General features: G+C 34.4%; 1 protein-coding gene across 1 annotated transcript in view; it reads right to left on the bottom strand.

Annotated features, from left to right (window-relative positions):
* Positions 1-6,337: 6,337 nt before the first annotated feature.
* Positions 6,338-26,835, bottom strand: part of LOC117315159 — a 36,204-nt gene continuing 15,706 nt past the window's right edge. The window contains exons 11-19 of the mRNA XM_033869307.1: positions 20,893-20,978; positions 20,517-20,576; positions 9,309-9,453; positions 9,050-9,097; positions 8,182-8,322; positions 7,853-7,909; positions 7,230-7,397; positions 6,740-6,754; positions 6,338-6,423 (exon numbers count right to left, since the gene is read on the bottom strand). Of these exons, the coding sequence (XP_033725198.1) occupies positions 6,401-6,423; positions 6,740-6,754; positions 7,230-7,397; positions 7,853-7,909; positions 8,182-8,322; positions 9,050-9,097; positions 9,309-9,453; positions 20,517-20,576; positions 20,893-20,978 (743 nt within the window). The 3' untranslated portion in view covers positions 6,338-6,400. The remainder of the gene's footprint in view (positions 6,424-6,739; positions 6,755-7,229; positions 7,398-7,852; positions 7,910-8,181; positions 8,323-9,049; positions 9,098-9,308; positions 9,454-20,516; positions 20,577-20,892; positions 20,979-26,835) is intronic.

The following is a 26,835-nucleotide window of genomic DNA, read 5'->3' as shown; positions in this document are numbered from 1 at the left end:
TCAGGTGCCGACATTGTTTTTTACGAATTTGGAATGATGTATTTCAATGTGCATGGACTTATCAATGCTTAAAATCGTTTATTAATAATAAGCACTTGTCAAAACAATAAACCGAATCCGCAGCTAAGTGTCACAGCAGGGACAATTCAAATATGTTCGGCAGCACATACGTGGATAACCACACTGGACTTCAGGAGAGAGATAATACATAATTTACCTAATTCTGATGTATTACTGAAATGAAATTGGAATTCATTCCCAGCAGGACTACTCTGTGGTACTCTGAGGTAGCAATAATGTTAATACGTTGATTGTGTGTAGAGACGGATAAGATATTTAAAAACAATCTGATGACATACAAATCAAGCAGAAGAACGCGGTCAGACGACATGACTACAGTTTGATAGACTTATGGTCCGTCCAGCGTTTTGAAGGTGTAGGCATATGTTATGTACTGTATAATCTCTGAGTGCATCCGTACATATCGGTCAAATGTCACGTTCCTTAACGTCAATCGAGGCGAAACTTATCTTGGAAACCTTGATTCTACCACTGATAATGTTGGTTACCAATGTGACGCACAGGTCAGGCAGTCATTGACATTTGATGAAATTAGCCCTAGAAAATTGTGATCAATTTACATTTTTGTAGCATTCAAGATCTAAATAATTTTGTTATTGTAGATTTAACTATGTCTGGTCGTCACTGGTGAATCATGCAACACGCAAAGTACTATGATCCAGTTTACTTACCACAGGTTAGTGTGGTCGTCAGGGAATTGAGTCTTAATGTTCATACAGGAAAGGGGCGGGGGAGGGTGGCAATTTGCTTATAATCATGAACTCAAGTGTTTAGGAATCGACGTACAGATAATATTGCTAAGAAAAAGTGAGATATGTGCATTAAGGTATATTAGGAAATTTTAATAAATAATAGCACAATGCTTGATTTGTTAATGCAAATGATACTACGGCATCCTTGTGCTGATTTATTACTTCTCCATTTTTGCCCATATGTTTGTGCTTATTTAAGTCGTTTTAGAGATTAGCCTGTATCCTTATGATAGTTTATTACGTTTTCCAGATTGGCCTGTACCCTAGTGCTGATTTGTGTGTTTCCTAGATTAGAATGGATCTTTGTGCTGATTTATTACGATATTCAGATTGACTGGTATTTTGTGCTGATTTATTACATTATCAAGATATACCTGTATCTTAGTGCTGATTGATTACGTTATCCAAATTGACCTGTATCTTTGTGCTGATTTAATACGTTATCCAGATTTGCCTGTATATGTGTACTGATTTATTAAGTTATCCAGATTGACTTGTATCTTTGTGCTGATTAATTACGTTATCCAGATTGACCTGTATCTTTGTGCTGATGTTTTACGTTATCCAGATTGACCTGTATTTTTGTGCTGATTTATTGCGTTATCCAGATTGACCTGTATCTTTGTGCTGATTTATTACGTTATCCAGATTGACTTGTAACTTTGTGCTGATTTATTACGTTATCCCGATTGGCCTGTATCTTTGTGCTGATTTAATACGTTATTCATATTGACCTGTATCTTTGTGCTGATTTATTGCGTTATACAGATTAACCTGTATCTTTGTGCTGGTTTATTACGTTATCCAGATTATTTTGTATCTTTGTGCTGATGTTTCACGTTATCCAGATTGACCTGTATCTTTGTGCTGGTTTATTACGTTATCCAGATTATTTTGTATCTTTGTGCTGATGTTTCACGTTATCCAGATTGATCTGTATCTTTGTGCTGATTTATTGCGTTATCCAGAATAACCTGTATCTTTGTGCTGATTTATAACGTTATCCAGATTGGCCTGTATATGTGTACTGATTTATTACGTTATCCAGATTAACCCTGTATCTTTGTGCTGGTTTATTACTTTATCCAGATTGACTTGTATCTTTGTGCTGTTTTATTATGTTATCCAGATTGACCTGTATATGTGTGCTGATTTAATACGTTATCCAGATTTGCCTGTATATGTGTACTGATTTATAACGTTATCCAGATTGACTTGTATCTTTGTGCTGATTTATTACTTTATCCAGATTGACTTGTATCTTTGTGCAGATTTATTACGTTATCCAGATTGGCCTGTATCTGTGTACTGATTTATTACGTTATCTAGATTGACTTGTATCTTTGTGCTGAAATTATAGTTTTATAGACTGGCCTGTATATTTGTGCTGATTTATAACGTTATCCAGATTGACCTGTATCTTTGTGCTGGTTTATTACTTTATCTAGATTGATCTGTATAATTGTGCTGGTTTATTACTTTATCCAGATTGGCCTGTATAATTTTGCTGGTTTATTACTTTATCCAGATTAACCTGTATAATTGTGCTGGTTTATTACTTTATCCAGATTGATCTGTATCTTTGTGCTGATGTATTACGTTATCCAGATTGACTTGTATCTTTGTGCTGATTTATTACGTTATCCAGATTGACCTGTATCTTTGTGCTGATTTATAACGTTATCCAGATTGACCTGTTCTTTGTGCTGGTTTATTACTTTATCTAGATTGATCTGTATAATTGTGCTGGTTTATTACTTTATCCAGATTGGCCTGTATAATTTTGCTGTTTTATTACTTTATCCAGATTAACCTGTATAATTGTGCTGGTTTATTACTTTATCCAGATTGATCTGTATCTTTGTGCTGATGTATTACGTTATCCAGATTGACTTGTATCTTTGTGCTGATTTATTACGTTATCCAGATTGACCTGTATCTTTGTGATGATTTATTACGTTATCCAGATTGACCTGAATCTTTATGATGATTTATTACTTTATCCAGATTGACTTGTATCTTTGTGCTGGTGTATTACTTTATCCAGATTGACTTGTATCTTTGTGCTGATTTATTACGTTATCCAGATTGATCTGTTTCTTTGTGCTGATTTATTACGTTATCCAGATTGGCCTGTATCTGTGTACTGATTTTTTACGTTATCTAGATTGACTTGTATCTTTGTGCTGAAATTATAGTTTTATAGACTGGCCTGTATATTTGTGATGATTTATTACATTATCCGAATTGACTTATAGCATTGTGCTGATTTATAACGTTATCCAGATTGACCTGTATCTTTGTGCTGATTTATAACGTTATCCAGATTGACTTGTATCTTTGTGCTGATTTATAACGTTATCCAGATTGACCTGTATCATTGTGCTGGTTTATTACTTTATCCAGATTGATCTGTATAATTGTGCTGGTTTATTACTTTATCCAGATTGGCCTGTATAATTGTGCTGGTTTATTACTTTATCCAGATTAACCTGTATAATTGTGCTGGTTTATTACTTTATCCAGATTGATCTGTATCTTTGTGCTGATTTATTACGTTATCCAGATTGACCTGTATCTTTGTGCTGGTTTATTACTTTATCTAGATTGATCTGTATCTTTGTGCTGATTTATTACGTTAACCAGATTGGCCTGTATATGTGTGCTGATTTATTATGTTATCCATATTTATCTGTATCTTTATGCTGGTTTATTACGTTATCCAGATTAACCTGTATCTTTGTGCTGGTTTATTACTTTATCCAGATTGACTTGTATCTTTGTGCTGTTTTATTATGTTATCCAGATTGACCTGTATATGTGTGTTGATTTAATACGTTATCCAGATTTGCCTGTATATGTGTACTGATTTATAACGTTATCCAGATTGACTTGTATCTTTGTGCTGATTTATTACTTTATCCAGATTGACTTGTATCTTTGTACTGATTTATTACGTTATCCAGATTGGCCTGTATCTGTGTACTGATTTATTACGTTATCTAGATTGACTTGTATCTTTGTGCTGAAATTATAGTTTTATAGACTGGCCTGTATATTTGTGCTGATTTATAACGTTATCCAGATTGACCTGTAACTTTGTGCTGGTTTATTACTTTATCTAGATTGATCTGTATAATTGTGCTGGTTTATTACTTTATCCAGATTGGCCTGTATAATTGTGCTGGTTTATTACTTTATCCAGATTAACCTGTATAATTGTGCTGGTTTATTACTTTATCCAGATTGATCTGTATCTTTGTGCTGATTTATTACGTTATCCAGATTGACTTATATCTTTGTGCTGATTTATTACGTTATCCAGATTGACCTGTATCTTTGTGATGATTTATTACGTTATCCAGATTGACCTGAATCTTTATGATGATTTATTACTTTATCCAGATTGACTTGTATCTTTGTGCTGGTGTATTACTTTATCCAGATTGACTTGTATCTTTGTGCTGATTTATTACGTTATCCAGATTGATCTGTATCTTTGTGCTGATTTATTACGTTATCCAGATTGGCCTGTATCTGTGTACTGATTTATTACGTTATCTAGATTGACTTGTATCTTTGTGCTGAAATTATAGTTTTATAGACTGGCCTGTATATTTGTGATGATTTATTACATTATCCGAATTGACTTATAGCATTGTGCTGATTTATAACGTTATCCAGATTGACCTGTATCTTTGTGCTGATTTATAACGTTATCCAGATTGACTTGTATCTTTGTGCTGATTTATAACGTTATCCAGATTGACCTGTATCATTGTGCTGGTTTATTACTTTATCCAGATTGATCTGTATAATTGTGCTGGTTTATTACTTTATCCAGATTGGCCTGTATAATTGTGCTGGTTTATTACTTTATCCAGATTGACCTGTATAATTGTGCTGGTTTATTACTTTATCCAGATTGACTTGTATCTTTGTGCTGTTTTATTATGTTATCCAGATTGACCTGTATATGTGTGCTGATTTAATACGTTATCCAGATTTGCCTGTATATGTGTACTGATTTATAACGTTATCCAGATTGACTTGTAGCTTTGTGCTGATTTATTACTTTATCCAGATTGACTTGTATCTTTGTACAGATTTATTACGTTATCCAGATTGGCCTGTATCTGTGTACTGATTTATTACGTTATCTAGATTGACTTGTATCTTTGTGCTGAAATTATAGTTTTATAGACAGGCCTGTATATTTGTGCTGGTTTATAACGTTATCCAGATTGACCTGTATCTTTGTGCTGGTTTATTACTTTATCTAGATTGATTTGTATAATTGTGCTGGTTTATTACTTTATCCAGATTGGCCTGTATAATTGTGCTGGTTTATTACTTTATCCAGATTAACCTGTATAATTGTGCTGGTTTATTACTTTATCCAGATTGATCTGTATCTTTGTGCTGATTTATTACGTTATCCAGATTGACTTGTATCTTTGTGCTGATTTATTACGTTATCCAGATTGACCTGTATCTTTGTGATGATTTATTACGTTATCCAGATTGACCTGAATCTTTATGATGATTTATTACTTTATCCAGATTGACTTGTATCTTTGTGCTGGTGTATTACTTTATCCAGATTGACTTGTATCTTTGTGCTGATTTATTACGTTATCCAGATTGATCTGTATCTTTGTGCTGATTTATTACGTTATCCAGATTGGCCTGTATCTGTGTACTGATTTATTACGTTATCTAGATTGACTTGTATCTTTGTGCTGAAATTATAGTTTTATAGACTGGCCTGTATATTTGTGATGATTTATTACATTATCCAAATTGACTTATAGCATTGTGCTGATTTATAACGTTATCCAGATTGACCTGTATCTTTGTGCTGATTTATAACGTTATCCGGATTGACTTGTATCTTTGTGCTGATTTATAACGTTATCCAGATTGACCTGTATCATTGTGCTGGTTTATTACTTTATCCAGATTGATCTGTATAATTGTGCTGGTTTATTACTTTATCTAGATTGGCCTGTATAATTGTGCTGGTTTATTACTTTATCCAGATTGGCCTGTATAATTGTGCTGGTTTATTACTTTATCCAGATTGATCTGTATCTTTGTGCTGATTTATTACATTATCCAGATTGACCTGTATCTTTGTGCTGATTGATTACGTTATCCAGATTGACCTGTATCTTTGTGCTGGTTTATTACGTTATCCAGATTAACCTGTATCTTTGTGCTGGTTTATTACGTTATCCAGATTGACCTGTATAATTGTGATGATTTGTTACATTATCCAGATTGACCTGTACCTTTTATTAAAGGCACAATGTTTACATTGAAATGGATATTTTCAGTTACACGTTATGATATAGAAGGGATTATCTCTACACATACCAATTTACGTTAATTACACCTAATACCAAGTACATGCCAAGTGTTAACAATGTGTTATTGAGTACATCAGAAGAACTTTACAAAATTACAAACTTTTTAGCTAGAAAATTAAACATAACAAAAAGTTTCTTTTTAATTTTTATTTCTTCCACGCATACTTCTGAATCATGTATTGAATAGCATTTCTTTTATCTTCCGCTTGGGATGGTAACTGTAAGTAAAACATGAATACAAAATGTAGACGATAATCAGCTGAATGTTATTTTAAACAGATTTTACAGCATCAGCATCAGTCGCATTTTCCATATTTATTGACACAGTTATTCTTCCGATATAAACTATTATATTTCATATGTTACACCTACATCAGAACAAATATATAATGAAATGGAACATAACGGTCAACAGGTAATACAGTTACAAAGTAAATAAATATGAAAATAATAAGTATTGTATGACATAATTAAAACAATGAATTTCTGTGCATAACAATGTAAAGATGAGAATTAAACTTCGTGATTACTTACGTCCTGATAAGTGTTCTGAAACAGTAAAAATATAATTTAACGATCGTTTTAGGTATGTTTCTATAACGATGTTAAATGTTTTCGTTCTTGACTGCTGTTCTATTTTACTTTTTGACAAGGACAATGATAATTTGTTTGTGTTTTTGTGTTATGGACGTCACAATAACAAAATATTTAACACACAAATGTAATCGATAATGATCTGGGATAAACTAATATTTTTAATTCAAAAGAATGTATGTATTAATCAGATAACATTTCAAGTTTAGATATGCGAACAATATCTCAGAACTATCAACATACATTGTAAATATGTATGCTCTTCACAAAGAAGCATTTTAAAAGACAATTTGTAAGATATGGTGCCGAAAGTTGTATTATATATATTATATATCAATACAATGGATACAATTTGCTATAAGCTGTAAAGGGGTGTAATTATTTATATGAACACTTCAGAAATGAACTGTTTTTCAAGGTGACGACTTACGGAAATATTCTTTACACAAGTTACAGGTCTTGGCGCAGTTGGCAATGGCGTAGTTTCTACCGTGGGTGTTTTGTGTAGCACAGAGGACGCTGGACATTAAGACACAGTTGTTGTTAATATCGTGGTCAATGCAATGAAGCTTGGGAGTCGTAGTTGTTTGAGATGTTGCTGTTCAATAGATACATATGGACAAGTATTAAAATTAATTTTACACACGTGCCTTCACAACCGCGTGGTCGTAATTTTACTACTTTCATTGTCGTGCAATCTTGGCCAAAAGAGTTCATAATATGTTAGTGGAGAAGGTGTTTTCTTAGAATTTATTTACACAATGAACATTCAACTACCTGTAGTAAAAGAAAAGGTATATGTGCTTTTATCGATGTCATGTTATATTAATAGTTTCCTTAAATACGTAAACGTAGTGGCGTGTTTATGTTGTAAATGTTTGGCAATTGTGTAATGCTGTTTTACTAACATTCTACACAGACGGGCATTATGCCTTTAAATTTATAATCACGTGGCTCTATTCAAGCGAATCAATGAAAAAAATATATGATAAGCTGTATAATTGTACGTCCATACGTACACTTAAATCATATTAATAAGGGATTGAATACAACCTGCTTTAGTTGTGGTTGCCAAAGTCACTGGAACAGTCGCACCAACACCGCCCGAACCTGGTTAAAAATGTCGATTCCTTTCGTTGAAATACGTTAAATACTCTTTTGAAATATTCTCAATATATATACGTTACACGTAAATGTTCTGCTTAGTTGAATTTTAAGTTGTTTCGAGGTGTTGAACAAGTCTGGTGCTAGAGTATTAGATTTTTATTAAAATTTCGTGAAAGTGGATAAGAATTTAATTATAAGTATAGAAATCAATACACATGTATAAGTAATACAACGCTACTTTCGCGTAACTAAGGTAAACATTACTATATATATACCTCCACAGATGCCACAGGTTTTACGACACTTGGTAACGGCTAGGTGCGCCATCAAACCACTGGTATGGGAGCAGAGTTGGTACGTGGAGTCGAAACTTTTACAGTTAAATGTGGAATCCTCGATATCGAAACATGTGGAAGCTGCAAAATGTATAAATCGCAAGATGCATTGTATACCTAAACATTGCTGCATTGAGCAACGGTTTGAAAATAAAATAATACAACTTGGTTCAATTTTGCACTGAATAATAGGAAATTACATATATCGATTATTGAATTTATGGATATTGTACATGGTATAATGCAGCCCCTCATTTTCTTCATGCGGACTTAACCTGCAAGGAGGACATTCTTCCAGAGGACAACAGAGTTATTTTTGGCATGTTCCGCTTAAAAGGGCAACAATTGTTCGTCTAGTATCTGTGTACAGAGTTTTATAAAAACAACATATGTTTATGTACGTCCGAACGCCTCACAGAGATAAAAGAACCACTTTCACCTGACTATCAGATAGGTCAATTTGACGATTTGATTTTCATCTTTTTCAACTAGCAACTGGGGCAAAAGGTGCGGTAAATTTAAGACATAAGAGGCATAGAGAGACGTAAAAGAATGGTTGTATACTATAGCTGCATTTGTATTGTTAATTTGATATTACTGGAAATCTTCACCCCTTGGGGATATCCTGTCGTGGAAGGGACGTTTTTGTCTATACACTTAATGTAGGTATTATAGCACTAAGCGCATCAGAATGAAATACGTCAGATTACTACACTACACTTCCACAGAAATATTAAATATACAATGTATCTCGACATAATTATTGGACAATAATACTGTATTTTGCAATTTAACAGTTAACACTTACCTGTAGTTCCAGCTGTATGAGCAACTGTCGGAGGCTGGGTAGTGGATACTACGACAGATATTCAGCCAAATACAATCACGAAATAATACAATTATACAGGACAAATAGCTTTATTTAACATATGAGTTCAGTAGGAAACTAAAAATAAGTACCAAACGAAATTTTGTTTTCGTGATTAGCGATTTAATATATATTTTGGTATCTGAACATTTGCATTAACTTTTCCGTTAAATAAGTTAGTAACGTTGTATATATGTACCATCGTGTATTCCTAATGCATCCATTATGCATGTACTTTCGTTTCTGTGACAGCAAAAGCTACACTGAAGTCCCGGTTGAAAGGCAAAGGGAATGGGAAGGACATTGCAAAGGACACTATTTGAAGCCTCTGCATTCTGACAAGCCTGTGAAAACATAAAATTAAGTAATGGCATCACAATTGCACAGGGACAATTATAATTTATCCTTATACTCAAGACATCAATAAAGCAAACAAGTAACTTAAGAATAATCAACATGCCGAATACAAAAGGTTATGTTCACTTTAGAATTGTATGTTCATTGTTAGATATACCTACAGTGTCATATGTTCATTGTTAGATATACCTACAGTGTTATATGTTCATTGTTAGATATACCTACAGTGTTGTGTGTTCATTGTTAGATATACCTACAGTGTTATATGTTCATTGTTAGATGATATTCCTACAGTGTTGTGTGTTCATTGTTAGATATACCTACAGTGTTGTGTGTTCATTGTTAGATGATATACCTACAGTGTTGTGTGTTCATTGTTAGATATACCTACAGTGTTGTGTGTTCATTGTTAGATGATATTCCTACAGTTATATATTTTAATTGTTAGATATACCTACAGTGTTGTGTGTTCATTGTTAGATATACCTACAGTGTTATATGTTCATTGTTAGATGATATTCCTACAGTGTTGTGTGTTCATTGTTAGATATACCTACAGTGTTGTGTGTTCATTGTTAGATGATATACCTACAGTGTTGTGTGTTCATTGTTAGATATACCTACAGTGTTGTGTGTTCATTGTTAGATGATATTCCTACAGTGTTATGTGTTCATTGTTAGATGATATTCCTACAGTGTTGTGTGTTCATTGTAAGATGATATACCTACAGTGTTGTGTGTTCATTGTTAGATATACCTACAGTGTTATATGTTCATTGTTAGATGATATTCCTACAGTGTTGTGTGTTCATTGTTAGATATACCTACAGTGTTATGTGTTCATTGTAAGATGATATTCCTACAGTGTTATGTGTTCATTGTTAGATATACCTACAGTGTTTATGTGTTCATTGTTAGATGATATTCCTACAGTGTTGTATGTTCATTGTAAGATGATATTCCTACAGTGTTGTGTGTTCATTGTTAGATGATATACCTACAGTGTTGTGTGTTCATTGTTAGATGATATACCTACAGTGTTGTGTGTTCATTGTTAGATGATATTCCTACAGTGTAATATGTTCATTGAAAGATGATATACCTACAGTGTTGTGTGTTCATTGTTAGATATACCTACAGTGTTGTGTGTTCATTGTTAGATGATATACCTACAGTGTTGTGTGTTCATTGTTAGATGATATACCTACAGTGTTGTGTGTTCATTGTTAGATGATATACCTACAGTGTTATATGTTCATTGTAAGATGATATACCTACAGTGTTGTATGTTCATTGTTAGATGATATACCTACAGTGTGATATGTTCATTGTTAGATGATATACCTACAGTGCTGTATGTTCATTGTTAGATGATATACCTACAGTGTTATATTTTCATTGTTAGATGATATACCTACAGTGTTATATGTTCATTGTAAGATGATATACCTACAGTGTTGTATGTTCATTGTTAGATGATATACCTACAGTGTTATATGTTCATTGTTAGATGATATACCTACAGTGTTGTGTGTTCATTGTTATATGATATTCCTACAGTGTTGTGTGTTCATTGTTAGATATACCTACAGTGTTATATGTTCATTGTTAGATGATATTCCTACAGTGTTGTGTGTTCATTGTTAGATGATATTCCTACAGTGTTGTATGTTCATTGTTAGATGATATTCCTACAGTGTAATATGTTCATTGAAAGATGATATTCCTACAGTGTAATATGTTCATTGAAAGATGATATACCTACAGTGTTGTGTGTTTATTGTTAGATGATATACCTACAGTGTTGTGTGTTCATTGTTAGATATACCTACAGTGTTGTGTGTTCATTGTTAGATGATATACCTACAGTGTTGTGTGTTCATTGTTAGATGATATACCTACAGTGTTGTGTGTTCATTGTTAGATGATATACCTACAGTGTTGTGTGTTCATTGTTAGATGATATTCCTACAGTGTAATATGTTCATTGAAAGATGATATACCTACAGTGTTGTGTGTTCATTGTTAGATATACCTACAGTGTTGTGTGTTCATTGTTAGATGATATACCTACAGTGTTGTGTGTTCATTGTTAGATGATATACCTACAGTGTTGTATGTTCATTGTTAGATATTCCTACAGTGTTGTGTTTTCATTGTAAGATGATATACCTACAGTGTTGTGTGTTCATTGTAAGATGATATTCCTACAGTGTTATGTGTTCATTGTTAGATGATATACCTACAGTGTTGTATGTTCATTGTTAGATGATATACCTACAGTGTTGTGTGTTCATTGTTAGATGATATTCCTACAGTGTTGTGTGTTCATTGTTAGATGATATACCTACAGTGTTATATGTTCATTGTTAGATATACCTACAGTGTTATGTGTTCATTGTTAGATATACCTACAGTGTTATGTGTTCATTGTTAGATATACCTACAGTGTTGTGTGTTCATTGTTAGATGATATACCTACAGTGTTGTGTGTTCATTGTTAGATGATATACCTACAGTGTTATATGTTCATTGTAAGATGATATACCTACAGTGTTATGTGTTCATTGTTAGATGATATACCTACAGTGTTATATGTTCATTGTTAGATGATATACCTACAGTGTTGTATGTTCATTGTTAGATGATATACCTACAGTGTTATATTTTCATTGTTAGATGATATACCTACAGTGTTATATGTTCATTGTAAGATGATATACCTACAGTGTTGTATGTTCATTGTTAGATGATATACCTACAGTGTTATATGTTCATTGTTAGATGATATACCTACAGTGTTGTGTGTTCATTGTTATATGATATTCCTACAGTGTTGTGTGTTCATTGTTAGATATACCTACAGTGTTATATGTTCATTGTTAGATGATATTCCTACAGTGTTGTGTGTTCATTGTTAGATGATATTCCTACAGTGTTGTATGTTCATTGTTAGATGATATACCTACAGTGTTATAAGTTCATTGTAAGATGATATTCCTACAGTGTTGTATGTTCATTGTTAGATGATATACCTACAGTGTTATATGTTCATTGTTAGATATACCTACAGTGTTGTGTGTTCATTGTTAGATATACCTACAGTGTTATATGTTCATTGTTAGATGATATTCCTACAGTGTTGTGTGTTCATTGTTAGATATACCTACAGTGTTGTGTGTTCATTGTTAGATGATATACCTACAGTGTTGTGTGTTCATTGTTAGATATACCTACAGTGTTGTGTGTTCATTGTTAGATGATATTCCTACAGTGTTATGTGTTCATTGTTAGATGATATTCCTACAGTTTTGTGTGTTCATTGTTAGATGATATACCTACAGTGTTGTGTGTTCATTGTTAGATGATATACCTACAGTGTTGTGTGTTCATTGTATGATGATATTCCTACAGTGTAATATGTTCATTGAAAGATGATATTCCTACAGTGTAATATGTTCATTGAAAGATGATATACCTACAGTGTTGTGTGTTTATTGTTAGATGATATACCTACAGTGTTGTGTGTTCATTGTTAGATGATATACCTACAGTGTTGTGTGTTCATTGTTAGATATACCTACAGTGTTGTGTGTTCATTGTTAGATATACCTACAGTGTTGTGTGTTCATTGTTAGATGATATACCTACAGTGTTGTGTGTTCATTGTTAGATGATATACCTACAGTGTTGTGTGTTCATTGTAAGATGATATACCTACAGTGTTGTGTGTTCATTGTTAGATGATATACCTACAGTGTTGTGTGTTCATTGTAAGATGATATACCTACAGTGTTGTGTGTTCATTGTAAGATGATATACCTACAGTGTTATATGTTCATTGTTAGATGATATACCTACAGTGTTATATGTTCATTGTTAGATATACCTACAGTGTTATATGTTCATTGTTAGATATACCTACAGTGTTGTGTGTTCATTGTTAGATGATATACCTACAGTGTTGTGTGTTCATTGTTAGATGATATACCTACAGTGTTGTGTGTTCATTGTAAGATGATATACCTACAGTGTTGTGTGTTCATTGTTAGATGATATTCCTACAGTGTTGTGTGTTCATTGTTAGATGATATACCTACAGTGTTGTGTGTTCATTGTTAGATGATATTCCTACAGTGTTGTGTGTTCAATATTAGATGATATTCCTACAGTGTTGTGTGTTCATTGTTAGATATACCTACAGTGTTGTGTGTTCATTGTTAGATATACCTACAGTGTTGTGTGTTCATTGTTAGATATACCTACAGTGTTGTGTGTTCATTGTTAGATGATATTCCTACAGTGTTATATGTTCATTGTTAGATGATATTCCTACAGTGTTGTGTGTTCATTGTTAGATATACCTACAGTGTTGTGTGTTCATTGTTAGATATACCTACAGTGTTGTGTGTTCATTGTTAGATATACCTACAGTGTTGTGTGTTCATTGTTAGATATACCTACAGTGTTGTGTGTTCATTGTTAGATGATATTCCTACAGTGTTGTGTGTTCATTGTAAGATGATATACCTACAGTGTTGTGTGTTCATTGTTAGATGATATACCTACAGTGGTGTGTGTTCATTGTTAGATGATATTCCTACAGTGTTGTGTGTTCATTGTTAGATGATATACCTACAGTGTTGTGTGTTCATTGTTAGATATACCTACAGTGTTGTGTGTTCATTGCTAGATGATATACCTACAGTGTTGTGTGTTCAGTGTTAGATATACCTACAGTGTTGTGTGTTCATTGTTAGATGATATACCTACAGTGTTGTGTGTTCGTTGTTAGATGATATACCTACAGTGTTGTGTGTTCAGTGTTAGATATACCTACAGTGTTGTGTGTTCATTGTTAGATGATATACCTACAGTGTTGTATGTTCATTGTAAGATGATATACCTACAGTGTTATATGTTCATTGTTTAGATGATATTCCTACAGTGTTGTGTGTTCATTGTTAGATGATATACCTACAGTGTTGTGTGTTCATTGTTAGATATACCTACAGTGTTGTGTGTTCAATGTTAGATGATATTCCTACAGTGTTGTGTGTTCATTGTTAGATGATATTCCTACGGTGTTATATGTTCATTGTTAGATATACCTACAGTGTTGTGTTTTCATTGTTAGATGATATACCTACAGTGTTGTGTGTTCATTGTTAGATATACCTACAGTGTTGTGTGTTCATTGTTAGATGATATACCTACAGTGTTGTGTGTTCATTGTATGATGATATTCCTACAGTGTAATATGTTCATTGAAAGATGATATACCTAGAGTGTTGTGTGTTCATTGTTAGATGATATACCTAGAGTGTTGTGTGTTCATTGTATGATGATATTCCTACATTGTAATATGTTCATTGAAAGATGATATACCTACAGTGTTGTGTGTTCATTGTTAGATGATATACCTACAGTGTTGTGTGTTCATTGTTAGATATTCCTACAGTGTTGTGTGTTCATTGTTAGATATACCTACAGTGTTGTGTGTTCATTGTTAGATGATATACCTACAGTGTTGTGTGTTCATTGTTAGATATACCTACAGTGTTGTGTGTTCATTGTTAGATGATATTCCTACAGTGTTATGTGTTCATTGTTAGATGATATTCCTACAGTGTTGTGTGTTCATTGTTAGATGATATACCTACAGTGTTGTGTGTTCATTGTTAGATGATATACCTACAGTGTTGTGTGTTCATTGTTAGATGATATACCTACAGTGTTGTGTGTTCATTGTATGATGATATTCCTACAATGTAATATGTTCATTGTAAGATGATATACCTACAGTGTTGTGTGTTCATTGTTAGATGATATACCTACAGTGTTGTGTGTTCATTGTTAGATGATGTACCTACAGTGTTGTGTGTTCATTGTATGATGATATTCCTACAGTGTAATATGTTCATTGAAAGATGATATTCCTACAGTGTAATATGTTCATTGAAAGATGATATACCTACAGTGTTGTGTGTTCATTGTTAGATGATATACCTACAGTGTTGTGTGTTCATTGTTAGATATACCTACAGTGTTGTGTGTTCATTGTTAGATGATATACCTACAGTGTTGTGTGTTCATTGTTAGATGATATACCTACAGTGTTGTATGTTCATTGTTAGATATTCCTACAGTGTTGTGTGTTCATTGTAAGATGATATACCTACAGTGTTGTGTGTTCATTGTAAGATGATATTCCTACAGGGTTGTATGTTCATTGTTAGATATTCCTACAGTGTTGTGTGTTCATTGTATGATGATATTCCTACAGTGTAATATGTTCATTGAAAGATGATATTCCTACAGTGTAATATGTTCATTGAAAGATGATATACCTACAGTGTTGTGTGTTCATTGTTAGATGATATACCTACAGTGTTGTGTGTTTATTGTTAGATATTCCTACAGTGTTGTGTGTTCATTGTTAGATATACCTACAGTGTTGTGTGTTCATTGTTAGATGATATACCTACAGTGTTGTGTGTTCATTGTTAGATATACCTACAGTGTTGTGTGTTCATTGTTAGATGATATTCCTACAGTGTTATGTGTTCATTGTTAGATGATATTCCTACAGTGTTGTGTGTTCATTGTTAGATGATATACCTACAGTGTTGTGTGTTCATTGTTAGATGATATACCTACAGTGTTGTGTGTTCATTGTTAGATGATATACCTACAGTGTTGTGTGTTCATTGTATGATGATATTCCTACAATGTAATATGTTCATTGTAAGATGATATACCTACAGTGTTGTGTGTTCATTGTAAGATGATATTCCTACAGGGTTGTATGTTCATTGTTAGATATTCCTACAGTGTTGTGTGTTCATTATATGATGATATTCCTACAGTGTAATATGTTCATTGAAAGATGATATTCCTACAGTGTAATATGTTCATTGAAAGATGATATACCTACAGTGTTGTGTGTTCATTGTTAGATGATATACCTACAGTGTTGTGTGTTCATTGTTAGATATACCTACAGTGTTGTGTGTTCATTGTAAGATGATATACCTACAGTGTTGTGTGTTCATTGTAAGATGATATTCCTACAGTGTTGTATGTTCATTGTTAGATATTCCTACAGTGTTGTGTGTTCATTGTTAGATGATATTCCTACAGTGTTGTGTGTTCATTGTTAGATGATATTCCTACTGTGTTGTGTGTTCATTGTTAGATGATATACCTACAGTGTTATATGTTCATTGTAAGATGATATACCTACAGTGTTGTGTGTTCATTGTTAGATATACCTACAGTGTTGTGTGTTCATTGTTAGATGATATACCTACAGTGTTGTGTGTTCATTGTTAGATGATATACCTACAGTGTTGTGTGTTCATTGTTAGATGATATACCTACAGTGTTATATGTTCATTGTTAGATGATATACCTACAGTGGTGTGTGTTCATTGTTAGATGATATACCTACAGTGTTATATGTTCATTGTTAGATGATATACCTACAGTGTTATATGTTCATTGTTAGATGATATACCTACAGTGTTATGTGTTCATTGTTAGATATACCTACAGTGTTGTGTGTTCATTGTAAGATGATATACCTACAGTGTTGTGTGTTCATTGTTAGATGATATACCTACAGTGTTGTGTGTTCATTGTTAGATATACCTACAGTGTTGTGTGTTCATTGTAAGATGATATTCCTACAGTGTTGTGTGTTCATTGTTAGATGATATACCTACAGTGTTGTGTGTTCATTGTTAGATATACCTACAGTGTTGTGTGTTCATTGTTAGATGATATTCCTACAGTGTTGTGTGTTCATTGTTAGATATTCCTACAGTGTTATATGTTCATTGTAAGATGATATACCTACAGTGTTGTGTGTTCATTGTTAGATGATATTCCTACAGTGTTGTGTGTTCATTGTTAGATGATATACCTACAGTGTTGTGTGTTCATTGTTAGATATACCTACAGTGTTGTGTGTTCATTGTTAGATGATATTCCTACAGTGTTGTGTGTTCATTGTTAGATATTCCTACAGTGTTGTGTGTTCATTGTTAGATGATATACCTACAGTGTTATATGTTCATTGTTAGATGATATACCTACAGTGTTGTGTGTTCATTGTTAGATATACCTACAGTGTTATATGTTCATTGTTAGATATACCTACAGTGTTATGTGTTCATTGTTAGATGATATTCCTACAGTGTTATATGTTCATTGTTAGATGATATACCTACAGTGTTGTGTGTTCATTGTTAGATATACCTACAGTGTTATATGTTCATTGTTAGATGATATACCAACAGTGTTGTGTGTTCATTGTTAGATATACCTACAGTGTTGTGTGTTCATTGTTAGATGATATTCCTACAGTGTTATATGTTCATTGTTAGATATACCTACAGTGTTGTGTGTTCATTGTTAGATGATATACCTACAGTGTTGTATGTTCATTGTTAGATGATATACCTACAGTGGTGTGTGTTCATTGTTAGATGATATTCCTACAGTGTTATATGTTCATTGTTAGATGATATTCCTACAGTGTTGTGTGTTCATTGTTAGATATTCCTACAGTGTTATATGTTCATTGTAAGATGATATACCTACAGTGTTGTGTGTTCATTGTTAGATTATATACCTACAGTGTTGTGTGTTCATTGTTAGATGATATTCCTACAGTGTTGTGTGTTCATTGTTAGATGATATACCTACAGTGTTATATGTTCATTGTAAGATGATATACCTACAGTGTTGTGTGTTCATTGTTAGATGATATACCTACAGTGTTGTGTGTTCATTGTTAGATGATATACCTACAGTGTCGTGTGTTCATTGTAAGATGATATTCCTACAGTGTTGTGTGTTCATTGTTAGATATACCTACAGTGTTGTGTGTTCATTGTAAGATGATATTCCTACAGTTTTGTGTGTTCATTGTTAGATATACCTACAGTGTTGTGTGTTCATTGTATGATGATATGCCTACAGTGTTGTGTGTTCATTGTTAGATGATATACCTACAGTGTTGTGTGTTCATTGTAAGATGATATACCTACAGTGTTATATGTTCATTGTTAGATGATATACCTACAGTGTTGTGTGTTCATTGTTAGATGATATTCCTACAGTGTTGTGTGTTCATTGTTAGATGATATACCTACAGTGTTGTGTGTTCATTGTTAGATATACCTACAGTGTTGTGTGTTCATTGTTAGATGATATTCCTACAGTGTTGTGTGTTCATTGTTAGATATTCCTACAGTGTTATATGTTCATTGTAAGATGATATACCTACAGTGTTGTGTGTTCATTGTTAGATGATATTCCTACAGTGTTGTGTGTTCATTGTTAGATATACCTACAGTGTTGTGTGTTCATTGTTAGATGATATACCTACAGTGTTGTGTGTTCATTGTTAGATGATATTCCTACAGTGTTGTGTGTTCATTGTTAGATGATATACCTACAGTGTTGTGTGTTCATTGTTAGATGATATTCCTACAGTGTTGTGTGTTCATTGTTAGATGATATACCTACAGTGTTGTGTGTTCATTGTTAGATATACCTACAGTGTTGTGTGTTCATTGTTAGATGATATTCCTACAGTGTTGTGTGTTCATTGTTAGATATTCCTACAGTGTTGTGTGTTCATTGTTAGATGATATACCTACAGTGTTATATGTTCATTGTTAGATGATATACCTACAGTGTTGTGTGTTCATTGTTAGATATACCTACAGTGTTATATGTTCATTGTTAGATATACCTACAGTGTTATGTGTTCATTGTTAGATGATATTCCTACAGTGTTATATGTTCATTGTTAGATGATATACCTACAGTGTTGTGTGTTCATTGTTAGATATACCTACAGTGTTATATGTTCATTGTTAGATGATATACCTACAGTGTTGTGTGTTCATTGTTAGATATACCTACAGTGTTGTGTGTTCATTGTTAGATGATATTCCTACAGTGTTATATGTTCATTGTTAGATATACCTACAGTGTTGTGTGTTCATTGTTAGATATACCTACAGTGTTGTGTGTTCATTGTTAGATGATATACCTACAGTGTTGTATGTTCATTGTTAGATGATATACCTACAGTGTTGTGTGTTCATTGTTAGATGATATTCCTACAGTGTTATATGTTCATTGTTAGATGATATTCCTACAGTGTTGTGTGTTCATTGTTAGATATTCCTACAGTGTTGTGTGTTCATTGTTAGATGATATACCTACAGTGTTGTGTGTTCATTGTTAGATATACCTACAGTGTTGTGTGTTCATTGTATGATGATATGCCTACAGTGTTGTGTGTTCATTGTTAGATGATATTCCTACAGTGTTATATGTTCATTGTAAGATGATATACCTACAGTGTTGTGTGTTCATTGTTAGATGATATACCTACAGTGTTGTGTGTTCATTGTTAGATGATATACCTACAGTGTTATATGTTCATTGTAAGATGATATACCTACAGTGTTGTGTGTTCATTGTTAGATGATATACCTACAGTGTTGTGTGTTCATTGTTAGATGATATACCTACAGTGTTGTGTGTTCATTGTAAGATGATATTCCTACAGTGTTGTGTGTTCATTGTTAGATATACCTACAGTGTTGTGTGTTCATTGTAAGATGATATTCCTACAGTGTTGTGTGTTCATTGTTAGATATACCTACAGTGTTGTGTGTTCATTGTATGATGATATGCCTACAGTGCTGTGTGTTCATTGTTAGATGATATACCTACAGTGTTGTGTGTTCATTGTAAGATGATATACCTACAGTGTTATATGTTCATTGTTAGATGATATACCTACAGTGTTGTGTGTTCATTGTTAGATGATATTCCTACAGTGTTGTGTGTTCATTGTTAGATATACCTACAGTGTTATATGTTCATTGTAAGATGATATACCTACAGTGTTATATGTTCATTTGTTAGATGATATACCTACAGTGTTATATGTTCATTGTTAGATGATATTCCTACAGTGCTGGAATACTACGGATTCAAAGATAAAGACAAGTTTACCTACCTTTGCGTGTGTGTTACACCCAGATGAAATACCGGCACTGTTGTGTGTTATCATGCAGCCCTTTTTCAATGAAAACTTCATTACAATGTTGAAAAGATTAACATGTTTTATACAAAATAAATTTCCCCTGTAAACCATATCATCAAATAAGTTATGCATATGACATCATAATTAATTATAGAATAATATCTGATGCATATTAAATTCGAAATTATATATACATTTTAACTACTGTTGTAATTTGTAACCTTAAAACGTTATTCGATCTATTACCATAGGACAATTATTGGCATTTTGTGAGTTCATCGAGTTTTGATTGGCTGTTTTATTGTTGACTGTTTTTGTTTACTTATACATTGCAGCAATGGCCATTTACCTTACTGAGATAAGAACACTTGCCCTGAGTATTCATACACGCTCTAGGATCTGACGAGTGCTGACAGGTTGGACAGGTATAACTCACTACACGAAAGAAATCATTAACAGCGTTACAGATATAGTAAACATACAATTATGAAGATTAAAGATATAATTGAAAATGTGTTGACATGCATTCACAGCAAACATGTCTCCGCATATCCAGAAAATGTCTTTATGTGAGAAATAATACAGTAGACGTCACAAACGAAAACATTGTATTTACTCCGAGAATAAACTCCAAATTATGTTTGATATTTAAATCTTAAGTACATCACATGCATATCTTAGTAACACAAATAACAAAGGAAAAAAAATCATTTCTCGTTTCCTGACAGGAACTTGAACTCACGATCTGTGGCACGTAATTGTCTGGACAGAAAAATCCGTTGCGTAAACCATGGTATTACATCCACATTCATAATAACGACCGCAGTGATGATCAGCCCAACACCCTGACACGATCATTACGTATTTGCATATATTATATAAATAGAATGACGCAATCATAATACAAGTGCATTTTATGCTTTACAACTGTGGATGATATTTTTTAAGAGTAAAGGAAGGTTTACTTTACGATTAGGATACATAACAACCGCATCCAGTTATCAACCAATACATGATTAGTTACCAACCAATACATGATTAGTTACCAACCAATACGGGATTAGTTACCATCCAATACCGGATCGGTTATCAACCAATACAGGACCAGTTACCAACCAATACGGGATTAGTTACCATCCAATACAGGACCAGTTACCAACCAATACGGGATTAGTTATCAACCAATACAGGATCAGTTACCAACCAATACAGGACCAGTTACCATCCAATACAGGACCAGTCACCAACCAATACGGGATTAGTTACCATCCAATACAGGACCAGTTACCAACCAATACGGGATTAGTTACCATCCAATACAGGATCAGTTACCAACCAATACGGGATTAGTTACCGACCAATACAGGATCAGTTACCAACCAATACAGGATCAGTTACCAACCAATACAGGATTAGTTACCATCCAATACAGGACCAGTTACCAACCAATACATGATTAGTTACCATCCAATACAGGACCAGTTACCAACCAATACGGGATTAGTTACCATCCAATACAGGATCAGTTACCAACCAATACGGGATTAGTTATCAACCAATACAGGACCAGTTACCAACCAATACAGGACCAGTTACCAACCAATACAGGATTAGTTACCATCCAATACAGGACCAGTTACCAACCAATACGGGATTAGCTACCATCCAATACAGGATCAGTTACCAACCAATACGGGATTAGTTACCATCCAATACAGGACCAGTTACCAACCAATACGGGATTAGTTACCATCCAATACAGAATCAGTTACCAACCAATACGGGATTAGTTATCAACCAATACAGGACCAGTTACCAACCAATACAGGACCAGTTACCAACCAATACAGGATTAGTTACCATCCAATACAGGACCAGTTACCAACCAATACATGATTAGTTACCATCCAATACAGGACCAGTTACCAACCAATACGGGATTAGCTACCATCCAATACAGGATCAGTTACCAACCAATACGGGATTAGTTACCAACCAATACGGGATTAGTTACCATCCAATACAGGACCAGTTACCAACCAATACAGGACCAGTTACCACCCAATACAGGATTAGTTACCATCCAATACAGGACCAGTTACCAACCAATACATGATTAGTTACCATCCAATACAGGACCAGTTACCAACCAATACGGGATTAGCTACCATCCAATACAGGATCAGTTACCAACTAATACGGGATTAGTTACCAACCAATACGGGACCAGTAACCAACCAATACGGGATTAGTTACCATCCAATACAGGACCAGTTACCAACCAATACAGGACCAGTTACCAACCAATACAGGATTAGTTACCATCCAATACAGGACCAGTCACCAACCAATACATGATTAGTTACCAACCAATACGGGATTAGTTACCATCCAATACAGGATCGGTTATCAACCAATACATGATTAGTTACCATCCAATACAGGACCAGTTACCAACCAATACGGGATTAGCTACCATCCAATACAGGATCAGTTACCAACCAATACGGGATTAGTTACCAACCAATACGGGACTAGTTACCAACCAATACAGGACCAGTTACCAACCAATACGGGATTAGTTACCATCCAATACAGGACCAGTTACCAACCAATACGGGATTAGTTATCAACCAATACAGGATCAGTTACCAACCAATACAGGACCAGTTACCATCCAATACAGGACCAGTTACCAACCAATACGGGATTAGTTACCATCCAATACAGGACCAGTTACCAACCAATACAGGATTAGTTACCATCCAATACAGGACCAGTTACCAACCAATACATGATTAGTTACCATCCAATACAGGATTAGTTACCAACCAATACGGGATTAGTTACCATCCAATACAGGATCGGTTATCAACCAATACATGATTAGTTACCTTCCAATACAGAAACCAGTTACCAACCAATACATGATAAGTTACCATCCAATACAGGACCAGTTACCAACCAATACGGGATTAGCTACCATCCAATACAGGTTCAGTTACCAACCAATACGGGATTAGTTACCAACCAATACGAGACCAGTTACCAACCAATACGGGATTAGTTACCATCCAATACAGGACCAGTTACCAACCAATACGGGATTAGCTACCATCCAATACAGGATCAGTTACCAACCAATACAGGATCAGTTACCAACCAATACAGGATCAGTTACCAACCAATACGGGATTGGTTACCATCCAATACAGGACCAGTTACCAACCAATACGGGATTAGTTACCATCCAATACAGGATCAGTTACCAACCAATACGGGATTAGTTACCATTCAATACAGGACCCGTTACCAACTAATACGGGATTAGTTACTATCCAATACAGGATCAGTTACCAACTTATACGGGATTAGTTACCATCCAATACAGTACCAGTCACCAACCAATACAGGATTAGTTACCATCCAATACAGGATCAGTTACCAACCAATACGGGATTAGTTACCATCCAATACAGGACCCGTTACCAACCAATACAGGACCAGTCACAAACCAATACGGGATTAGTTACCATCCAATACAGGATCAGTTACCAACCAATACAGGATGAGTTAAAAACCAATACAGGATCAGTTACCAACCAATACAGGATCAGTTACCAACCAATACGGGATTAGTTACCATCCAATACAGGATCAGTTACCAAAACATTACAGGATCAGTTACTGACCAATACAGGTTTAGTTACCATCCAATACAGGAACAGTTACCAACCAATACAGGATTAGTTACCAATCAATAAAGGATCAGTTACTGACTAATACAGGATCAACTACCAACCAATAACGGATCAGTTACCAACCAATACAGGATCAGTTACTGACCAATACATGATCAGTTACTGACCAATACAGGACCAGTTACATCCAATACAGGATCAGTTACCAACCAATATAGGATCAGTTAACAATCATTACATGATCAGTTACCAATCAATACATGATCAATTACCAACCAATACAGGATCAGTTACCAACCAATACAGGACCAGTTACCGACCAATACGGGATTAGTTATCAACCAATACAGGATCAGTTCCAACCAAACAGGATGAGTTACCATCATTACAGGATCAGTTACGACCATACAGCAGTACCACCAATACAGAAAAGTTACCAACCAATACAGGATCATTAACAATATACATGATCATACCAACCAATAAGGATAGGTACCAACCAATACAGGATAGTTACTGACCAATACAGGATCAATTCCAACCAATAAAGGATCAGTACCGACCAATACGGATCAGTACCGACCAATACAGGATCAGTTACATCCATACAGGATCAGTTACCACAATACAGGATCAGTTACGACCAAACAGGATCAATACCAACAATACAGGATCAGTTATGACCAATACAGATCATTACCAACCAATACAGGATCAGTTACCAACCATACAGGACCAGTTACCAACAATACGGATTAGTTACCATTCAATACAGGACCACCAATACAGGATCAGTTACCAACCAATACAGGATCAGTTACTGACCAATACAGGATCAATTACCAACCAATAAAGGATCAGTTACCGACCAATACAGGATCAGTTACCAACTAATACGGGATTAGTTACCATTCAATACAGGACCAGTTACCAACTAATACGGGATTAGTTACCATCCAATACAGGATCGGTTATCAACCAATACGGGATTAGTTACCATCCAATACAGGATCAGTTACCAACCAATACGGGACTAGTTACCAACCAATACAGGATCAGTTACCTACCAATACAGGATCAGTTACCAACCAATACATGATTAGTTACCAACCAATACAGGATGAATTGCCAACCAATAAAGGATCAGTTACCAACCAATACAGGATTAGTTACCAATCAATACAGGATCAGTTACCAACCAATACGGGATTAGTTACCAACCAATACAGTATCAATTGCCAACCAATAAAGGATCAGTTACCAACCAATACGGGATCAGTTACCAACCAATACGGGATTAGTTATCAACCAATACAGGATCAGTTACCAATCATTACAAGATCAGTTACCAACCAATACAGGACCAGTTACCAACCAATACGGGATTAGTTATCAAACAATACAGGATCAGTTACCAACCAATACAGGATCAGTTACCAATCATTACAGGATCAGTTACTGACCAATACAGGATCAGTTACCATCCAATACAGGATCAGTTACCAACCAATACAGGATCAGTTAACAATCATTACATGATCAGTTACCAATCAATACAGGACCAGTTACCAACCAATACGGGATTAGTTACCGACCAATACAGGATCAATTACCAACCAATACAGGATCAGGTACCAACCAATACAGGATCAGTTACTGACCAATACAGGATCAATTACCAACCAATAAAGGATCAGTTACCGACCAATACAGGATCAGTTACCGACCAATACATGATCAGTTATCAACCAATACAGGATCAGTTTCCAACCAATACAGGATCAGTTACCAATCATTACAGGATCAGTTACCAACCAATACAGGACCAGTTACCGACCAATACGGGATTAGTTATCAACCAATACAGGATCAGTTTCCAACCAATACAGGATGAGTTACCAATCATTACAGGATCAGTTACTGACCAATACAGGACCAGTTACCATCCAATACAGGAACAGTTACCAACCAATACAGGATCAGTTAACAATCATTACATGATCAATTACCAACCAATACAGGATCAGGTACCAACCAATACAGGATCAGTTACTGACCAATACAGGATCAATTACCAACCAATAAAGGATCAGTTACCGACCAATACAGGATCAGTTACCGACCAATACAGGATCAGTTACCATCCAATACAGGATCAGTTACCAACCAATACAGGATCAGTTACTGACCAATACAGGATCAATTACCAACCAATACAGGATCAGTTACTGACCAATACAGGATCAATTACCAACCAATACAGGATCAGTTACCAACCAATACAGGACCAGTTACCAACTAATACGGGATTAGTTACCATTCAATACAGGACCAGTTACCAACTAATACGGGATTAGTTACCAATCAATACAGGATCGGTTATCAACCAATACGGGATTAGTTACCATCCAATACAGGATGAGTTACCAACCAATACAGGATCAGTTACCTACCAATACAGGATTCGTTAACATCCAATACGGGATTAGTTACCATCCAATACAGGACCAGTTGCCAACTAATACGGGATCAGTTACCATCCAATACAGGATCAGTTACCAACCAATACGGGAATAATTACAATCCAATAC

The sequence above is a fragment of the Pecten maximus genome, chromosome 2 (assembly GCF_902652985.1).
Source record: "Pecten maximus chromosome 2, xPecMax1.1, whole genome shotgun sequence".
NCBI lineage: Eukaryota > Metazoa > Mollusca > Bivalvia > Pectinida > Pectinidae > Pecten > Pecten maximus.
This window is presented reverse-complemented; position numbering and strand designations above follow the sequence as displayed.